At 36.6% G+C, this 22,398-nt stretch overlaps 1 protein-coding gene across 4 annotated transcripts in view; it reads right to left on the reverse strand.

The window, feature by feature from the left end:
- The window catches only part of erg (ETS transcription factor ERG), a 289,025-nt gene that overhangs the window by 24,487 nt on the left and 242,140 nt on the right, over positions 1–22,398 (reverse strand). For all 4 annotated transcript variants that reach the window (XM_039744465.1, XM_039744467.1, XM_039744468.1 and 1 more), the window contains 2 exons: positions 13,807–13,958; positions 3,874–4,077 (listed from right to left, as the gene is read on the reverse strand). In XM_039744465.1, the coding sequence (XP_039600399.1) occupies positions 3,874–4,077; positions 13,807–13,958 (356 nt within the window). The remainder of the gene's footprint in view (positions 1–3,873; positions 4,078–13,806; positions 13,959–22,398) is intronic.

The following is a 22,398-nucleotide window of genomic DNA, read 5'->3' on the forward strand; positions in this document are numbered from 1 at the left end:
TTTTGAAAGATTCTTGTAACTAAAGAACGAATAACTAGTCTCAAATTGCTGTTGGTTTAGAGCTCTTTACTTGTAATGGTCAATTCTGTAAACTTGTCCTATAACACTTGTGTCAAAATAGTCACCAGACAGATGTTTACTCAATTATATTGAACTCTTTGTCACTTTGGATAAATGAGTAAATGTAAATTTGAGCCAAAAATAAATTGTAACGTGGACTGTCAGTATTTGACGGATTTAGAAAAAGTCTTTAAACATTTAAACAAAAGAAAATAATGTTGCAGTAAAAGAAAAAATGTTGCGATAAAATCAAAGCAATGTACATTTGCATCGGAAGAGTGGTAATAAGTGTATGCAGCCTGCAATTACACATCTGTAGTAATTCCACACATCTTGTAATTATTTATCTATGTCTGGACTTCACTACAGGCTGCATGCTTTTTATTTTTTTCAAAGGAGTTAAAGTGTTTTGTGCATTTTTGCAATTCACTTCTACATAATTTAAAAAATTCCACACTCCCTAGGCTCCAACAATTTGAATGCTCCTTTCTCACGTAAGTGCAGTTTTCAATGCCGTTCCTGTCAGACCAGTTTCACTTAGGTTCTGGTTAGGAGCAATTTTTGGTGTCCTTCAGGTTACCTTTTCTGTTGTCACACATTCCAATTTGTTTGGTTGATATACATTTCCAATTAAGTTTTTCTGACAAATGTGAGTGCAAAATTGATTTATTGATTGGTTTGTACAAAGGGTAGAGGTTTTTTTGGTTAAAAATAAAATAAGGGAAACACAAAGTATTGCTTTTCTTCAACTTCAATGTTATCAAAAATGCAGTTACCTGTTGACTTGTTTCATTTTGTATAATAAAATAAGTTGAGAAGGCGGTGAATTTAGTGGAAACAAAGTTCTATTCAAATTCCCCAACAAATTTCCCATTGGGGGCATGATTTTCTCCATATCCTCCATAGCAGGACAAGTCCTTCAGTAAAGGATCATAAAATCAGCAATGATTTTTTCCTCATGCTCTCAGAGTCCATTAACTTAGTGTTACATCTCTTCTCAAAAAAACATGTAAAAAGTGTTACATTTTTTGGCTTGAAAACTTACATATTTATTAAATCTGATCTTTCTACTGTAAAACATGCAAAACACTAAAAGCACAAAGTCAGAAGGGTAGAAAGTATAGTAATGATACAAATAAAAATAATAAATAATAATAAAAGTAATGCTAATACTGTATATACTGTCAAAATGTGTTATTTGTGTGGTATATCTTGAAGCACAGTGAAATACCCAATTCAAAGTCACCGTTGAGATGACAGTAGCATGATTCCTTGAGGATTTTCTTTCCAGACTGATCAGCTTTTGAACAGCACACTGGACAAGCGTGATTGACACGAACATTACTTTTAGATTCATCAGAATCACTTTCGATTTCACTGTCCATTTCAATTTCTGCTTGTATCACTATCAAGAAGCATGCAACAACTAGACGGCTGAAAAACATTTCTTACAAGACACCATTATGAGCAAGGCGAAGATGTGTCTGCACTGTTGCCTGTGCAAGACTCGGCACTAACGCTGTTGGCACTTTACAGCATGAGTAATCCGTGAGTCTAACATTTAAATGAAACACGTCTATACAGTTGCTTTTAGCACAGATTTTGCAGCCCAAGTGATGCTTGGGTCTAATACTAAGGAGGCTACTTGCTGTTTGGCAAATTCCAAATGGGAGTCAGCCACTCTACCATACACACCAGATTGACAGAGTGCTGCTGAGATGATCATCTTCCGACAGGTTCTCTCATCTCAGCGGAGGACTTCTGAAGGTCTGTTAGAGTGGCCATTCATTTTTTGGTCACCTCCCTTACCAAGACCCTTCTTGCCCAGTTACTCAGTTTTAGAGTACTACTAACTCTAGGGTGCTCACAGTCGTTTAATTGCTGTTTAGGAAACTCCAAGTGGAAATTAGCCACTCTATCATAAATGCTTCTGAGAGGGTCATCCTTTCGCTGATCACTGACTTTCACTGTCATTCTTCCTCTAATGAGATCGGTAACCTGTTGAATTTCTGAAGCTTTTAGAGAGTAACCATTGGTTTCTTGGTCAATGGCATGAATAAGGCCCTTATTGTCCTGTTACTCAGGTTGGCTGGACTACAAACCCTAGGAACCGATGGTTCCAAAATTCTCCCATTTCAAAATTATAGAGGCCACTGTTCTCCTTTGACCATTGAAAGCTTTAGAAATGCTTTTACACCCCAGGCCTGATCCATGCTTCACCGCAATTTGATTGCAGCAGTCTAGTGGGAGTTCCTTGGACTTCATAACTTGTTTTTGTCCTGACATGCAGTGTGAATTGTGGAACCTTATATACAGGTGTGTGCCTTTCTAAACAATATCCAATCAATTTAGTTTGCCTCAGGTGGACTCTAATCAAGTTTTAGGTACATCTCAAGGACGATTAAAGCAAACGGGAAGCACCTGACCACAATTTGGAGTCCCACAGCAAACAGTCTAAAACTAAAAACATGCTTTCACGTTCTCATTATAGGTTATTGAGTTTAGATTGATTGGAAAAAAAGTGGTAAATTTATCCATTGAAACTTACATGTTTTGTACCTAGTGTTGCTCATATAGGTTACAGTTCCCTGAGGAAACAAAGTTATCTTCGAGTTCACCCACGAATTTCCCATTGGGAAGCTTGTTTTTCTCATATCTTCCACAGCAGGACAAGTACTTCAATCAAGGATCATAAAATCTGCAATACACTGTTGCTGCTTCTTCACTAGCACAAGAAAATGTACAATTTTTAACCTACTTTTTTTTTCTAGCCATATACCCAATAACTGCCCATTTTGCACTCCATTCACAGATTGCTACCTCCTCTCTTATAATCCCAAATATTATATTATGTGAAGCAAGGAAAATTCATTATAGTAATTGTACTTGAATCTTGCCTTTTCTGGGATCCATTTTAATATACAGATATATTTAAAAAATGTAACCTGAATTCTGTCAACTCATTTCAAACCAGTTTGTTTGCGATGTGCACACTAGTCAGCCCTTGCACAAGTATTACAAAATATTACAAACTACAAATGTGGTTAGTGACTACAACAAGCATAAGCATATCAAAAGTAATTTTATCGTTATGAACACTCAGTGTTAGAAGCTAAATCTTATCATGATATAACAACATATTTATGGCCAGTCCGTTCTATGACACTAGGACATAATAAGTAACCTATTGATTTTTTTTACTTTTAATGATGCATTAACAAAATGTCTAAATGTGGAAACAAGGCCCTGCCCTGTTCATTAGTCTGCTTTTCATGTTCCCTTACTATTTAGACTGCTTCACGGTCCATAACCAGTACAGTATGCCTCTGCACTACAGAGGCCCTCAGAATGTTAGTAATAAGCATACCAAGACAGCAGCACAGAACACTACTGTTTAAAGCTGCTTTTAGCCCACTGAAGCAAAGCACATTTAATTAGGCAAATCTTTCTTGGGGGAAGCTGTTTTTTTTTTACTTTTCTAGCTTTTCTTTACCATCTAACTGCATTTGCATGCCTCACTGGATGAAAAAGTTTTTTTATCACAACAAACTATATTGATGCAATACCATAAAATAATGCAGTGGATTAAGCTAAAAATGACATACCTTAGACATTCAAGTGCTGTTCAAACAAGCAAATAGAGAAATAAATATTTAGCAAAGATTTAAACATTTCTACAATTAGGTGGCACATAAGACTTTAAATTCAACATGGCATTAGAGGTACAATGTAATTAGGACAATTTACAGTCACAGAAACAACAACCTGAGGCGCAGTGCTAGAAGCTGAGGATTGTCCATGAATAATACATACTTTCTCTGAGGTAGTGAAGGTGTGACAAGAGGATGTCTGCATTGTAACCGGGCGTTAGTCTCTGGAAGTCCTCTTTGCTCATTTTGCAGAGTTCTTTCCCATCAATGTTCTGAAACAGGGAGATGTCTACATCCAAGAGGACGTATTCCTTTACTGCCCATTCCAGCCACTGTTGAACATGGTCAGTCGTCCAAAGAGTAGGATCTGTCCAAATCCAAAATAAGCAAATGAGAAAGTCATTTTAGTACTGTGTAATGTCTTCACTATGAAACTAAACTTCTTGTCACAGAAACAATGGATCGTTTTTGAAGGTATTTGAAAAAGTATTGTCTATGAAATGCCTTAGGGCTCTAATGTGACAGACCCTGTACCTGGAACCTTCTTGCACTGTGGAAACATTTAATATCAAGCTGTGGCTGCAATTTACTTTTTGTCCATCCATCCATTTCCAAAACATTTTTAACTACAGTCATAAAGAGCTAGCACCTACGTATATCATTGGGCAAAATGAAGGAAGCAATCTTGGACTTGACAGAATTCTATCTCCTGACATAAAGGTATTTATACACACTTCGTGGTCGTTCACCATGCTAGACCAAGCAAATGTGCACATCCTGTGGCTTTTGTTTTCTGTTTTCACATGATGTACCTGAGGAAATTGGTAGCCTATTTGTAACTTGAAATGCAACATTCAAAATCATTTGCAGCACCATGGTCTAGGCCTGGTTGCACGAAGTGTAATCAGTGAATTCAGGAAGTATTCAGACTCCTTAACTCTGCACACTTCATTGTGTTGTAGATTTAACTTTTAAATGGATAAATTTGCCAGTGTTGCCCATCAATTAACACTCAACAACCCACAGTTAGAAAGGTTTGAAAAATGTATTAAAAATCAATAACTTAAATCTCCCGTTTATATAAGTATTTACACCCTTAATTCAGTACTTTGTAGAAACCCCTTTTTAGAATTACAGATTTGTGTCTTCTTGGCTAAGTGTAAGCTTTGTGCACCTGGATTTGAGCACTTTATCCTATTCTTCCTGGCAGATCCTCTCAAGCTCTGTTGGACTGGATGTAAAGTGTCAATAAACTATCATCTTCAGGTCTCTCCACAGGTATTCTATTTGGGGCTTTGCCTAGGCCACTTAAGACCCAAAGCCACTCCAGCATTGTCTTGGTGTTGTCATACTGAAATGTGAACCATTGTTCCAGTCTGTGTATAGATTCACTCTGGAGCAGGATTCTTTCAAGAACCTCTCTGTATTTGTCTGCAATCATCATTTCCTCAGTTCTGATCAGCTCCTTGTTCCTGCCATGGAGAAGCACCTCCATAGCATGATGATGCCACTACCATGATTCACCATAAGGACTGTAGTAGGTAGGTAAGGGAGTTGCTGAGGCCAGCAGGGAGTGCTTATCCTGTGGTCTGTGTGTGCATCCCAAAGCCCCAGTGCAGAGACTGGGAAACTCTACAGTAAAAATGGTTCTGTCCTTTGGATGAGATATAAAAGTGAGTTCCTGACTCTCTGTGGTCATAAAATATCCCTGAGTATCTTTTGAAAAGAGTAGGATAAATTCCCCACCATGGCCTTGTCCATTCTTGCTGCCTAATCATTCCCATCTCTGTCGGCTATCTCTTGCACCCCTTCACCACCTAATAGTTACTGTGTGGTGAGCATAATGGCATTTCATCCAGCTGCTGCTCATTGGTGATGGCTCACTATTGTCTATGTAAAGCACTGTAAGTGTCCAGAAAAGTTTATATATATCTTGTCACGCTTGGGTCACAAAGTTGCACAGGTTCATTGAGGGTTTTCAAGAGACAGAAGCTTTATTGGAATACAGGGAGAACAAACACAGGTCTCTTCCAGGAGCAAACCGGGCACACTGTCAAACTGGATGCCACAGTTCCGCCTCTTGTTCAAAAGAGCACACAATCCTCCTCCTCAAAGGGGTCGCAGCGGCTCGGGACCAGCAACCAGAGCAGAAACTTTCTGGGGGAAGAGGGACAAGACAATAAGATACTAAGACAGCCGCGGTGCAGTCATTTAAATGTTTGAAGCCCTGCATGAGATGCAGATCATGTGGTGCGGCAACCAGCAGCAGGCTAGCAGCTGATCCCGCAAAGAGGAGACAAAAATCGGTGTTTGTTTTCTATTGTATCATTGTTTGCAAATCTCATAAACCCATATTTTATTCAAAATAGAACATATAAAACATCAAATGTTTAAATTGAAAAACGTACCACTTTAAGAAAAAAATAAGGACATTTTGAATTTGATGGCAGCAACACATCTCAAAAAACTTGGGGCCTCTTAAGGTGCTCTCAAGGTCCTTTAATGGCTGTTTAGCAAACTCCAAGCAGAAGTCACCACTCTATCATAAATGCTGCTGAGATGGTCATCCTTTCACTGATGAGATGAGAGCACCTGATGGATTTCTGAAGATGTTAGAGTGACCATTGGTTTTTGGTCACCTACTAAACCAAGGTCCTTCTTGTTCAGTTAATCAATTTGGCTAGACTACAAACTCTAGGAAGTGACCCGGTGATTCCAAAATTCTAGCAACTTCATAATCATTGACACCACTAGGCTACTGGGATCACTCAAAACTTTAGAAATAGTTTTATACCCTCATCCTGATCTATGCCTCACCACAATTTTATCACACATGTCTAAAGAGAGTTTCTTGGACATCATGACTTGGTGTTAATCCTGACATGCAGTGTGAATTGTGGGACCTTGTATACACAGTTCTAAATGATGCCCAATCAGTTCAATAGGGCACAGGTGGACTCCAGTCAAGTTTTAGACACAGCTTAAGAACAATTAAAGCAAACAGGAAGCACCTGACCACAATCTGGACTGCCACAGCAAAGAATCTGAATATTAATGTGAATGAGAGATTTTAGATATTGATACTTAATAAATTGCAAACCTTTCTGAAGACATGTTTTCCCTTTGTCAATATAGGTTATTAAGTTTAGACTGATGCACAACCTTGGTAAGTTTAAAGTCTATTTAAAATGACAGCACAATAAAGTTTGCAGAAAATGAATGGGTCTGAATACTTTCTGAATCCACTGTAAGTTCTCATATTCACAAGGTTCATCTCACCTTGTAAGATCTCTGCTTTTCTTTCATAGCCCAAAGCTGTTTACAGGCAGCTCTAAACTTGGTTTGTGTATTTTTGTACCCAGTGCTTCTAGGATACATTGTAGTCCCCTATTACCCAGAATTGGAACAAGTAATCAAAATGTAACAGACATTTACGCAACTAAATGAAATAAGTGCAGGAACAACAACTAATGAAAATATACTGTGTTTAGGGATGGGAGTGGGTCATTTGTTAGCTGGGTACCAACATTAGTGGCTATTAGAAGTTTTGGGTGAAGGTTCAATGGGAGAGAATGGATTTCTCATCCTGAGCAAAGCTCTAGTGCACCCATTTCTAGCTTTGGAGTTTTGGAAGTTTATTTATTTATTTACTTATTTATTTTCAGTCAGTGCATGCATGACAAGGTAGTGATTATTATTATTTAGTCCTTTAGCCACTATGCAATAATGGGAATTGTACAGACTCAAGATCAGATTACTGTCTTTGCACTCCTTTGTACTTTTTCTTGACATTTTACAGTATATTAATTTTTTTTCTGATAACAAAACTTATTTATGACTTAAGTTTGTTTCTTCTTGACTTATTTTCTTGCTCGCATTTAACAATGAAGTAAAAGAATGGTTGATAAAATCTGTATTTATGTGTTTTTGAAGCAGACATCTCACTTATTCAATTACTGTTGGCATTAACTTAATCAGTTAGTTGGAAGGGAATATTGTTATATTTATATTTATTAACACTAATCACATAATAGACTCTAACTTAAATGAATGTGTACACAAAGAAGCAAAAAAGAAAATAAAAATATCAGTAGACTATATTTTACAAAGTCTCTATTTGAGAAAGCCTCTATACATTGATTTCAATCTTCTACTGGGATTATTGCTGATAATGTTCTTTATTTTGGAGAAAAGCTTGTCAGCCTTAGGACACATATTTGCTTGTATACTGCACAACTTTCCAAGGAAAGTGTCTGTGTGAGCATTATAAGCATTATAAGTTAAATGCTCTGAGTCTGGAAACAAATTGTTAAGGGTGTTGTTGTAAACTTCGATCATGTTCAGTGATCACATTTTCCATGGCAAACCCATTATGAAGCGTCACTTCAAGTGTATCTAAATATTTAACATTGCTTTTAGCTGTATGTCAGATTGTGTGGATTGGATATTTTCAACATCTTTACTCTTTTATCACTCAAAAAGATTACCCTTGCCAAGAGAAAAAAAGTTTAGAAATTGTTGCTTATATTTATGGAATAATAAGGGACACAATGTAAAATACTGTAAATTACATCATGTGTAAATTCTTTGATTTTAGTTTAAAACAAATCAACAATCTGGGAAATGTATGTCTTGTACAGTTAGTATAATACTGGAGCTTCTTCTCTATTTATGACATAAGTGTAACCATAGGTGATCCTTTTTAACAGGAGCATTAGCAGTTATTTAAGCCAACTAAATCATGAATGAAATGGTTCTACTTTTTAAAAAATTTTACATTTTCTAGATTTAGGAATTGTTAAATAATTACATGATTAATGGGTATAAAAGCTGAACACATGTTGACTATAAGGAAATCTTCAGTATCACAGCTGAAAAGAAACATGATATCCTACTGAAGTCTTGGAAACAAGAAGACTATATACCCTGCATTCCCACCAAGGCCTGAGTGTAATGTCCTTCACAACTAATAATATATGCTTAGAAATATTTTAATACTATCATGATAGTAACAAGTAGAGAAAAAAAAATGTAATACATATTTATTTGCTTCTTGACATTTCCTTATTTTTCCTGTGACTAACACAAAATTAACTTGATCACATGCATATTTTTATATATTTTAATTTGTGATTGCTACAATAAACATTTCACACACACACAGTACACACATATATATATATATATATATAATTAGAGTAATGAGTCTTATATATAAAATATTGCCGTCTTGTCTTTCAGTTTAAAATATAGAACAGACATACAAATATCCATATTCATACTGAAGCAGTAGAGGGCACCCTTGAAGCATTAGGTATGCCACAATGAGGGCTCACAGTGTTTGGTGCTAGAAATTATTTTGCACACTTAAATCTTCTCACTCATCTTATACTTTTCCCTTATGTTTTTATAAAGTATATAGCCAGTGTATACACTTTTGCTCACTGGCCGTGTTTAATAACAATTGTTTTTCCTATTAGACTTGGAATTGTAAAGTGTAGATGGCATCATTGTTGTTGGACTAATAATGTGGATAAAGCCCAAGTTGGATGGGAGAAAGACACATGCTAGATATGATGCTAGTATTGGAGAAATGTTGCACAAGTTGTCAAGAGAAACTATCATGTTCACTCAGCCCATGTGTTATTGTTACCTTTGTAATAGATACACATATTCTCAAACCTACTTAATCTAACCCAGGTTTGGCAGGGTACAAAGCCTATTCCAGAAAATTTAGGATCAATGTATGAAACAAGCCTAGATTACATGCCAGTCTACACTGCAAAAGCATACCTACACCCATACTTGAGTCAATTTATAGGTACTGTGGGGAACAGCCCGGACACAGACAGGTAGACATCGTTATATGCACCACAACACGTTTATTTACAGTATTTACAAGACAGTGACACACACAACCCAGTGCCGCAGCACCAATCAACCCCAAGTCCAGGCCTCACAATGCCTCTTCTCTCTTCTGGTCCACCTCCACTCCTCTCCTCCGAGCTCTGTCCTCTTCCACCTGACCCCAACCAACAAATGGAGGGTGGCGGCCCTTTTTATACACACCCAGATGTGCTCCAGGTGCGCACTCCCCAGTGTGGTGGAAGTACCAGCTGCACACCAGGAAGAACTCCGGGTGTCCCTGGTCTTCTTCCCCCCAGCACTTCTGGGAGTGGCGGAAGTGCTGAGGGCCAGGTCTCCATAGGCATTGGGGCACCCCCTAGCGGTGACCACGGGCCCTTATAGGGTTGAGCTTCTAAGCTCTGTTCCCGTGGTCCCCAAAGTCACCAGGACGGTCTCCTCCTCATGGTCTGGAGGAGGCGTAAGCCCTCCTCCGGTCTTCCTGGGCGTCCCGGCTGGGTACCAAACCCAGCCACTCGCCACAGTACCAATTAACCTAACCTGCACATTTTTAGAGACGTTGGAGGAAAACCCACACAGACACTGGAAAAATATGCAAACTGCAACTGGTGCGCAATTCAGACCCAAGATTCTGGATGTAAGTGGGAAAACATCAACCACTGCACAGGCACTAATATCACAGTAATGCTTATCCCAAAACTGTCTCACTGCCAGACAGTAAAAGGTCTAATCCAATTATGTCATGACTGTATAACATATTATTACTTCTAGTATTTTATATAAATGTTTTTAACTATGAGAATCACCTGTTCATGAATACTGGCTGGTGCTGTTAACCATTCCAGCACTGATTATCATACTACCCCTATATGCATGCTACATTTCATGTTTTATACTCATTGCAGTTCCCTGTATACACAGCTAAAGAATCTCAAATTACAATGTTCAGTTTTATTATTGAAGAGTACATGTCCATTAGACAAAACAGCTTATTTTTGATTGAACCATACTGTAGTTCATATTTACTATGTGCACATCTTTCTGTATGTGACATAAGCAGAAATTGTTAGGGTTTGGCCAGGCATTTGTGACTGGCTTGGATGTCTTTTCTTTTTATCACTTCTTTATTACAGATTTAGCCATGAATTATGTTTTAAATATTGTATTGTTCATTTATTTAGTATTATTGTGCTATGATTTTAGCATGTTTAATAGTTCTTTAAATAATGTACCTTGTGTCCTTTTTCGTTGAACCAACTTGATGCTGCAGCTGGGGAACCACATCAGTAACATTTAAGAGCCAACAACACATGTAATGGTGGATTCGGCTTTGCATTTGTCTTCTGTTCTTACAGTAGGCTTTCAATTTTGTACTTTGTTATCATATTTCCTGATTTATCTACTTTTGGCTTTTGTTTAAAGGAACTGGATTTTGCCACCAACCTTTTTGTTTTCTTTTTCTAAGCTCCAGTGTGTGTTCTACTATGTAGTATTTTTGAATTTCTAAACAAAATGAAGCATTAAGTTTGTTTTGTTATCATGGGGTATAGTTTTTTTTTTTTTTGGCAGTGTTTCCCTCTTTTCCTTTTTGGATATTTTGATTTTAAAGCCTTTTCCTCAACTGGGTCTGTGCAGGCCTGCAGCTTGGGCTTGGGGCTTCGCTGCTTGAAGGTGGTGAGCAATGCACTTTGTGCTCAGACCTGGACAGAAGTACAGGTCTGACTTTCATTTTTTGAGTTTCTTTTAGTCGGTAGGAATCATAACAGAAACTATGTGTTTATTATTTTTTAATGTAAATCAGGTATAAACATTGTTTAATGGTAAATAAGCAGTAATTGTGACATCTAATTCTGAACTTTTTAATTCTGAAAGAAATTATTTGTTATATTTGGTAAAAGCAGCTGCGGTGGGTATCACCCTGCCCGGGATTGGCTCCAGCAGACCCCAGTGACCCTGTGTTTGGATTCAGCGGGTTGGAAAATAGATGGATGGATGGGTAAAAGCAGTATATTATACTTACAAGCTCTTGCAATTTGTCTTATGATAACGGCTTTAGTATGCACGCAATGTGCTGATTTCATCTTCAGTTTAAAAGGAAGTTGCATTATATGGTGGTATATATTACAAAATATATTTGCAAGCAATTTACAGTGGACCAAAAGCACACAGATTTCTATGGCCTTCCTGTTTTATGATATCTTGCAAAGTTGAAACATCTTGATTTCTTAACATAATGTAGTTGATATTAAGGCAATTGAGGAAATTGTGTGTCTAGTAGTGTAATTTACTATTGGAATAGTTAAAAAAAAAAGATTTTAAATAGGATGTTATTGTTGTGACAAGCCACTGTCAGGCAGCAGCTGCTAAAGTTTATACTGGAAGGTGTTAGGCAAACACATGTCTTAAATGTATTTTAGAGCCCTCCAGATCTGGACCGTCTGCTTTAGTGTGCAAAGAAACGATAAAGCCATAATAAGAATATCTCTAGGCCTGCAATTTAACCCCATACTATTAAAAAACACCTTAAGGATATGCTTTTCTTACCTTGATTATTTCTATATCAGCTTATTGTAATTGTTTCCATTATTTTTAATGCTTAAACAATACAATTAAGTAAATAAAACAGGCACAAAACAAATCTACACAGTTCATTTACAGTAAGTATGTTTCCTGGTGTTTGCTTATTGCATTTGATAAATTTTAAAAGTAATTCTCAAAGAGGACATTCCTCATAGTGATTCTGTTGTGTATCCAGGAAGATGCTAAGTAATGCAAAATATACAAAACAGCACACTTATTAAATAATTCAATACCAGGGAGCGATGAATGTAGGGAGAATGCAAAGTACAAAAGTTAGCAGAAAGAAAACAACAAAAGAGCTGGTACTCCTGCTCTGTCTACACAGCTCTTGCACTCTTTCTTGTCTTCTAGGTGGGGTGGGTTACCTGCTTATCACCTGCAAAGCAGAACAAAGCATTCTATGGCCTATTTTCCTCCAGCCAATAAGGCCTACATGGATTTTAGACTCAATGAACTTTTCTCTCTGAGAGGTTTCTTGTCAGTTGTTAAAATCTCTTCATGGGTTATGGGTTTGCTGTACTGCTACTACAAATTCACAAACCTAGAGATCTCAATAGTGACATCCAGACACCCTAAGCCTTAAGCAGTCTAAAAAGACCCGCTTATAGATCTGTAATGCAACATTTCAAGTGCCCATCCTCAATGTCCATCTCCTTCTCTGGATTTATGTGCTACCTTCAGCTGAGAAGATGTCCTTTGCCATTTCCAAGCCCTCCATAGCCTCAATGTTTTCCTTGACCTGGCAATTGCTGAGATGCCTTTCTCCGAGGATCCTCTAGAGGTACTGCGTGCTATTTTTAAAGGTCACATCTCATTTCCTACTCCCAGAGGTCCCTGTCTACAGTATATCCCTTCCTGTGGCATCTACTACATATTTAGTGCTTAGCAATCATAGCACCTTTTTATCTTCACCAACATGATGATTGATATTCATCATCACACTATAGTATCACATGCTTGTCTATCGCCAAAGACCTAACTGGGCCTATCCCTGCTCTATGCCGTCCAATTCTGGCTAGCGACCTCATATTCAGTGGGTCAACAAAAACAAATATCATAAATACTTTTGACGAATAATCAAGCTTGCAAAATTCTGACTACATACACTAGTTCATTATCATAAAAAAGATTTTGCTTCCAGCAACGATTTTATTAAGAATGAGACAAGCAAATTATTAGTTAATCAAATGAGCTGAGTGCTTTTCTCTTGTTTATAAACCTTATTATATTTAAATACTGCATTTTACATTTTTTAATACACTTCAGATATATAGAATATATATAAATATGCATATGGACATTGTAGGCGATTCTGGCCTACACTTTTTATTCTCTCTACATACATGTGAACTCCACTCTAGTAGTCATTTTTGTTTTACAAAGTTCAAAGACATCGTATTGACTTGGTTGATAACGTATTTCTGTGTGAATGTAATGTGTATTCTCCCATTTTTCATTGTAACATTTGAGGAGTTCCTGATTCCTGATTTGAAAATATATGATATAACCATAACCCTTCTTTAAACAATGGCTTGATTATTATTAGAACAGTATAGCACAGTTTCAATATAGCAAAAGCAAATATAATGTAGCTTCCTAAAGGTATTGTAAGTAAGCATATAAATAGTTTATTAACAATGCTCTGCTATACCTGCGGGCACAATGACTCTTCGCTCATTGGTTGTCATATTAGGAGGAGGCATGTGTTTCTCTTCCATGTAGCTGCCATAGTTCATGGAAACACTGTCTGAGCCACCAACAATCTTCCCTCCTTTTCCTATGCTGCAGTTGTCAGGAGAGTGCCTGCCACATGAAATAAACATGAAAAATATGATTAATATTTAACAGCAAGCAAAACTGTTAAGTGTATAAGCTCAAGGCAAATTAGTATTTACAAAACAGGTATCTGCATATTATAACATTTGTTGACATTTGTTCCACATTTTGTATTATAATGGTCACTGTTGAATGACACTGACCTCTGAAATGGGGTAATGAATTCAAAGGCCATGAATACTGCCTTGCGGCAGGAAGCTGCTGTACAGAGTTTCTGTATCTTTTCCAGATAAATAATAGATATATTGAATGAGAAGTCATTGAAGTCATTGCTCAACTCTTAAAATTTTAAGAATGAAAATCAAAGTCTCAACTGGAGTTACAGTACATCCTATATCTAACCCCCTACACATACTTTCATTATATTTTGTTATCTTTTCTAGCAATATTCCTGCAGGGACAGTGAACAGATGTTTAGGATTATGATAGGAATGCTTTATTAATGCATACCACTATAACATGGCCCAGATATTTAGAAGCTGGAATCTTTGCAGTTCACGTAAGAAAGGGAAAATAATTCATGTGTTCACCAACTGTGAGACCTTTCATCAACGATGAAATATTTTGTGTCCTCTTATCTTGTCCCAGATGTGACAATAAGTCACCAGAAGAAATTAAGGTGAAGAATAGCAAAGCCTGAGTATTCAGTGCTACAGGCATATGCTCTTTTGGCTAGATTGAAGTAGCCAGGCAGGCCATTTTTAAAATGATCCTCAGAAAAAATGGAAGTCATTATGATAGGGGACTCAGTTGTTAGGGTTAGTGACATACTGTATACTGTACGTTTGATGTTTAGACAGGTATTCTTGTATGTTGTGTTCTTTACCTGGAATAGAGACTTGAGACTTCTTGGCATGTGTGATAATCTTCAAAACAGAACTGGGGTGGACACAGTTGTTATTGTCTATATTTGAACAAATGACCTGAGCAGATGAAAGTGTCTGTTCTACAAGTGAAATTTAAAGAACTATATGAAAAGTTCATGTGTGGAACTGACAAGGTGGTTGCTTTAGAAATTCTATCTTTGCCAAACTCTTATCCAGATAAGGTTAAGGAAATTGTAAAGGTAAATGCATGGCTCCTATCTATGAACAGAGTAAAGAGAGTATGATGAAATACTATGAAAACTAGTTTTAATGCAAGAAATATTATAAATATATTGCTTCATGTTGCTAGTTCACATTGTATATACAGTAGTAGCAAATGAATAAACGTTTAGAGCAGTAACAGAAGTCTGGTTGAATCCAAGTAAAGAATATCAGATTAACATGACTCGATTCAGTTTATTTAGAAAACATATATAGAAAAAAAAACAAAGATGTGAGGTATCCATACCCAGCATATCAAGCATATAGACAATAAATATGAGGCAAGGAGGATATGAGCAAAACCTTTTGGTGAGAATATCTGTGATAGCATAGAATCCTGCAAAACATAGATTCTGGCATTGGGAGTGCGCTATAAACCAATGCATACAGTGGTGCAAATAAATTGGAATGATTTTAATTAATATTTTAAAAGGGGTTTGCTCTGTATGTTATGATAATATAAACTTTAGTTCTTCAAACATTACCAGTGATTACCCAAAAACAGGCAATGTCAGGGACAGTAGTTCATAGAAGAAATTGTTATCTTTATGTTACGAGTATAATACCAACAAAATAAGAATCCTTTGTTGACCAATAGAAAATTTTTGTAATTAAAGTCATTAAAGAAATACCTTTTAGATGTTGGAACTGTTGGGGAACAATCAGTAAATTAATGAAAAAAAATATTTAGAAGCAATTAGATATGTACATTTCTGTAGTGGATGATTAAGAAAATAAGAAAAGTAGAGCACAGAAAACAGCCTCAAGGCCGCTATTACAATAAGGCCCATTTGCATTTGAATGTAACAGTTAAAACGAAAATGCAAAAGTCACCCTTAAAGATTTGCTCATCAATTAAGTAGTAAGGGAATGGTCAACGAGGAGGCCAGTATACTGACTGCACTAGACAACAGAAATGGAATCAGGAGACGAGTCAAAAATAACATAGCAAAGGTCAAAACTGGGAAAACAAAAATAAAGCAAACAGAGCCAAGAGTGAGAAACTAAAATTCGCAAAGTCAAAATTGACAATTAATAGGTAAACTGAGCCAAAAAGCAGTTGAAAATCTTGGCCAAAGAGACAAAAAAATACTTCATAACCATAACTTTAGACTCAAGAAAAAACAGTAACAGTAGAATTTAAGGCTGTTGTTGTGAACTAGAGAGTTCCTAAGCATAAAGAATAAAAAAATACTCAAAATGTCCACTAGAGGGGAGAAAACCATCAATCTCTGGCTAATAACGAAAATGTCAATGTACAGTAGAATCATTGTAAAATAAAAATATTTATTGTCACAAAAATGCTCTATTACATAATAAAGCTCCAGCATGCACAAGATGCAAAAGGAGTGGCCTGAAAAGGTAAACAAAATCCAGAGGCAAAAATGTCCCAATACACAAATCAAACAACAGTCGAAAAACAGAGCAACAGGTCAAAATATAGTAAATCACAAAAGCACAGAATAAGTACTAGAGAACTCACCACACCACAAATGCATTCAATGAATCACAAGGGGCTGTGGATTTTCCTCAGTCTTTATGGGACTGAAGGCAGTCACCTGCAGGTGACTCCATCTCTTGGGGGACCAACCACAAAACACAGGGAACATAACAGAAGACACATTAACATATACAAACTAAAACTTCAACATTGTTAACATGAAAAGAAACAAAATAAATATAAATGAGATGTTTTAAACCTAGCCTAGGGGTTAACCATGCCTGAAACGTGACAAACTTGGAATGCCTGACCTTTATGCCATCCTGGTAATGATGTCACATGTCTCAGAGAACATCAAAAGGAGTGCACTCATGCTAAAACAAGGTTTTGTCAGGGGCTGAATGCAAATAATTTTTAAGATAAGTATTTTTAGAGCCCCCGGAACTGTTTAGAAAAACAAAAAAGTGATAGTCTGATCATTATACAGAGATTAACCAGAAATAATATGAGATTAATATATCATAAAGATGAGTAAATACCAAATACAGCTTACTATTTATTGCAGTGAATAAGCCAGTAACAAGAAAGAAGCAACAATATTCAGGTAATATGAAATAATCTGAAGGCTACTGAAAGTTATTTCATAAATAATTAAATAGAACAAAATACAGTATATCAGTTACCGGGACTAGACATTTATATTCGACTGCCAACAGAAACTGGAGACTACATATATAAGACTTTACATCTATTTGTGGATACTGCCATCTGGAAAAGGGGTGGAAGCAAGAAATATTTTACAATTATATAAAAACATTAATAAGCTGATCCTGCTCATTAAAGGCCTGTTTTCTATCTATCTATCTATCTATCTATCTATCTATCTATCTATCTATCTATCTATACGTTATATACAGTATCCCGATATATATACACACTATATTTGTTATTATGTCTGACTGTTTAACTTACATGCACAAACTTATACATCATAAGTTATTATTACTGGCTGTTCAACCTTTGAGCGGTGCTTAATCTATTGGTGCTAGTGTTAATGGTCCTGGAATGTTTTCCAGATGGAAGGAGTGAGAAAAGCAACTGTGCAGGGTGGCTGAAGAAGAAAATTAATGAAAGCAATCATTAAATACGTTTCCATAAAACCGAATATCTAGTACTTGTTTATGGGCTGTGTCTTTTATTTATTTGTTTGTTTGTTTAAAGCACTGTAGACCAATTAGGAATCAGTTAAAATAAGCAGGTGCTCACACTTTTTATGCTTGGTTATTCCAAGCTTAGTGTAGGTCCGACGTTTGGCTTTCTTTTCAGGTTCATGCTAGGGTTATTGAGGTTTTTTTTTAGCAAATTTTCCGGTCATGGCTTTAGTTGTTTAGCTTCACTGATACTGTATATGAGGCATTTATTATCCTATACTTAAACATAATTGTAAATGGAATGCTATGTATTCATTTAAAAATTACAGTTGCACTAATTCCAAAAATTAAAACAGATAGGGTAAAGTATGAGAATGACAGGAACTTTTATTCATATATACAGTATCATATACAATATGGGCAGAAATCACTATTTGAATATTGACTAGAATTAGTGTCATTAATTAAGTAATGTGTGATGACACTTCTTAACTGTCGCTTATCAGGTTTTCTAGTGCATCGTATTACAAAACATTTAAGGGTTAGACTGGTGGTATCCTTAAGTACCATTTTTTACATTTTACCTTTCTCTGAGAATGCTTCTTAAAATGCACAAATGGAACACATTACAGAAAACAAATGTCTGAAGAAAATGGCACTATTGTTAATGTCAAGAACAGGGAAAACTATTTGTGCTGCCTAAAAATAAAATAATCTTCTGACTTAATCAAAATTTAAATGGATAAAACTGAACAAATTACCAAGTGTTACCAATATTGCACCAGATGTTGCTTAGAAAGTATGAATATTTATAAGTGGACTATCACTAGCAATTTTTCGGAGTATTCTTTTAAAACATATCATATGGCAAGGACGGCCTAAACCTTGTACATAATGTGAGCTTTTAAATAACAGACAAAATGTATGTTTAACCACTCACTAAAGCAGAAATTAATCAATTGAGGTATTCAAGGAAGAAAATGGGAGTTAAGAAAACTATCAGCTGAGCTTAGTGGCATATATATATATTTTTTACATCAAATATCTGACTACATAACCCCCCTGTAGGCAAATTTTAACCTCAGCCTAACCCCTCAAAACTAGATTCAGTTAACAACGGTATAGAGCATATTTGGATAAAATTCCTGGGTAATCCAGCTATTATTTCCAGGCTACAGTCTCTTCTACTGGTGTCTATGCTCGCCTTACCTGACCTCTGTAATCCATTATAGGGCTAATATGCTATTATTTATTGGGTCGGGGGAACCTGGGTTGTATATTTCACAAATCACAAGGTACATCTTGTTCCCTCATGATAATTTCTTTCCAGTACAAAAAAAATTAGTCGAACCAGTGCTGTGACACCAGCTTTTGTATGGATACTCTAGTCACCAGAGTGTTTTCCTGTGCTCCTTGTTTCTAGGGACAAAAGGGAGTAAAGTAGGCACAGGAGATAATATGACCTCAATGTTAATGAGAGATAGACCATGAAGGGAGTGGGAGCAGCACGTATTTAGGTAAGCAGTCACAGTGAAACCTTTATAGTAAGCCTCAATGTGTCAGAAAAGGTTTTGTTAATTTTCTCTTTACTTACTTTTTGACTCTATTTATTCTACTTATGACTCCATCTTCTGTGTTTCTTTATTAATGACATACATTCTAACATTATTATTTGATTTATTAGAAGTTTGAATTATCACCGGGGCAGCACGATGGCGCAGTGGGTAGTGCTGCTGCCACACAGTAAGGAGACCTGGGTTTGCTCTCCACATGCTCTCTGCATGTTCTCCCCGTTTCTGCATGGGTTTCCTCTGGGTACTCCAGTTTCCTCCCACAGTCCAAAGACATGCAGGTTAGGTGCATTGGCAATTCTAAATTGTCCCTAGTGTGTGCTTGGTGTGTGGGTGTGTGTGTGTGTATGTGTGGGTGTGCACGCACCCTGCGGTGGGCTGGCGCCCTGCCCGGGGTTTGTTTCCTGCCTTGCGCCCTGTGTTGGCTGGGATTGGCTCCATACAGACCTTCTTAACCCTGTAGTTAGGATGTAGCGGGTCGGATGATGGATAGATGGATGAATTATCACCCTGCTTTTTCCCACATTGGGGCACCTAGTTAGAAGTGTTCTGTTCCTATACATAGTGTATACACACACATATATTAGAAAGAAGGCATTACTAGAAAGAAAGTTTGGCTCATCTAAACTCTAAAACTGGATGAGTTTTCTAAAAATTCTGTCACATATTTTTTATGTTGGAGGAAGAGGAAAAAGCCATTAGGATAAGAAACCTGCTCCTTTTGTTTGTTTTGCCTCTGTGCGCTTTCCGGTTCTCTTCCCAATGCTTTCCGTCCATCCGCCCCTTCCAAATGGCTTTGCTTTTTGTTTTCTGCTAAACACGTGCATGTCTTTTGATTCAGTGGCCCACCCTTCCAAATAAACTCAAGTTACCTCCTTGTGGAATGTTACAAATTTCTCATTGTTCTGAGACAATGCAGCTAGGGAATATGTTAACTCTTCTGTATTGTTTAATGAAAAAAAGAACGTGGGCATGGTACTAGGTAGAACTTTGAAGTGTGTCTTGGACATCGTCTTCTACACAATGTTATAAAAGAGAATATAGTGTTTCTCCTAGATGAGATGTATAACTATATACAGTAATAAACTCATAATTACTGACTGCATGGGCACTGTTGGTTACTGCCAATAAATTCTCTCTAAATAAACCTTATAGAGGGAAACCCATTCTCTTGTCACTTGTGTTTTTACTATATATATTTCTAAAGTACATGTATTTCTACTTGTTTTCTGTATAATTTTTAATTTTATAGAAAAAAAATTAGTTATACTGAATTAAAAAGATCTATTCTTAACTGAGTTAATACCATGAAATAAACAATGACACTGCACTGCTATTATATTATAATACGTGAAAGCAATAATTAAATTAAGCAAGCAGAACTACAAAAAAATGTTGAAGAAAATGTCAAGTTCATTTTTATGCATACTACATTTGCATAGTGGATTTATTAAAATGTCTGTATCTCTAAACACTGGGCAATCTGGTAGAAGATTCCCAAATGTATCTGTAAGAAACGCATATAGCTTGGACATTTTATGCTCTTTAATTAAACAACAAGTTGCCCGGTCTGTTTTTGTTGGCATCATCAGAAAGGCATCACCAGCATGACCCCAAGGTGCTATGCTGACTTGTGTCAATGGCATTGGCTGGTGGAGGTAGCATAACAATGGATTGAATATTGTCTTGCTAAAAATTAAGACTCTTAATATCAATTGAAAGTTATTGGAATGTCTTAGCATACTTAAGCATTGTTATTAACCATGTGTCTCTCTTTATGGCCACAATCTAGATTTTTTCACTTGTAAACTTCTGGCAGTATATTGCACCATGTCAAAAAGCACCCATCATCTCAAGCTGGTTCCAAAAACATGGCAGTGTCTTCACTTTGTTACAATAGCCTACACAATCCCCATATCTCAGTCCATTTGAGTACCTTATAGATGAGGTAACAGAAAAGGTTTGCAGCATAAACATATGACTAGGAATCTTCTGGAAATGTGTGATTGTGTGATGCAGTTGAGTCTGCATGAACGAGTATCCCTTAGGAATACTTTCAGTTTCTTGTTTGGTCCATGCCTCAAAGAATTCAGGCTGTTGTGGACGCATAAAGAGTTCCTGCATGTTACTAAACAGGCGCAATTAAAAAGTGATAACTGGGAATGCATTTAAAGGACAGAGAAACAGTATTCTAAGAAATTTGTTCACTGTGCTGCTGCGCCAAAATGAAAATTATTAAGTACATTGATGAAAGACAGTATTAGTGAGAAATGAAGCAAATGGGAATATGGACCTACATGCAGTGTGTATGTCTTATCAAGTTCAGCTTCTGCCCATACAACATTGAAGGGAACTCTGCGATGCTCTGGAGAAATATGATATTGCAGAGGAAATGTTAGAGGTTTGGACACCTGACAAATGTGAACAACTGAATTTCCCTTGTATAACTTATGCAAACACATTGACATTCCTCAGGTTCTCAACAGAAAGTTTATCATAGTTTAGGAACACACCATCTATTGTCAATCTCACCACTTGTGCATATTTTGTTCTTCTATTTTTCGAGAATATTTGTATATATGTAGACACTCTTATTAAAATCTCATCTTTTGTTGATATAAAGATTGAAATAAAGACCAATAATATACCAACTTTCACCATTAATAAGATCCTGTTACTTCAATATTTAAGTAAAACAAATGGATCAGTTTTAGGAGACATGTTTAAAATACTACAAAAAAGTCTTCATTGCTTAAGTGTAGACACACTTTATTATTGGGGATAATAACTGTGTTCACATTTAACCAGCCACATTCCAGATAATGTAAGATGACCTTCATCTGAAACCAGCTGATGTTATACCAAATAGCCCTATTCCTGTAAGACTTCCTCAAAGGTTTCTGTTTTCCGGATATATTGCTGGGCCTGGAGGAGCTCAATAGACATCTTCAAGATCATTTTATTGAGCAGTAGAGATCCCACAAAGTATTTGGTATAACTGCAAAGTCACTGTATATATCATGGAATACTGTGAAAGACATCACTAGGAGTGCTGCTGCCTTTCAGTAAGTTCAAAGCCATGCAGGTTAGGTGGATTGGCGATTCCGAATTGTCCCTAGTGTGTGTTTGGTGTGTGGGTGTGTGTGCCCTGCGGTG

This window comes from Polypterus senegalus, chromosome 2 (assembly GCF_016835505.1).
Source record: "Polypterus senegalus isolate Bchr_013 chromosome 2, ASM1683550v1, whole genome shotgun sequence".
Lineage (NCBI taxonomy): Eukaryota > Metazoa > Chordata > Cladistia > Polypteriformes > Polypteridae > Polypterus > Polypterus senegalus.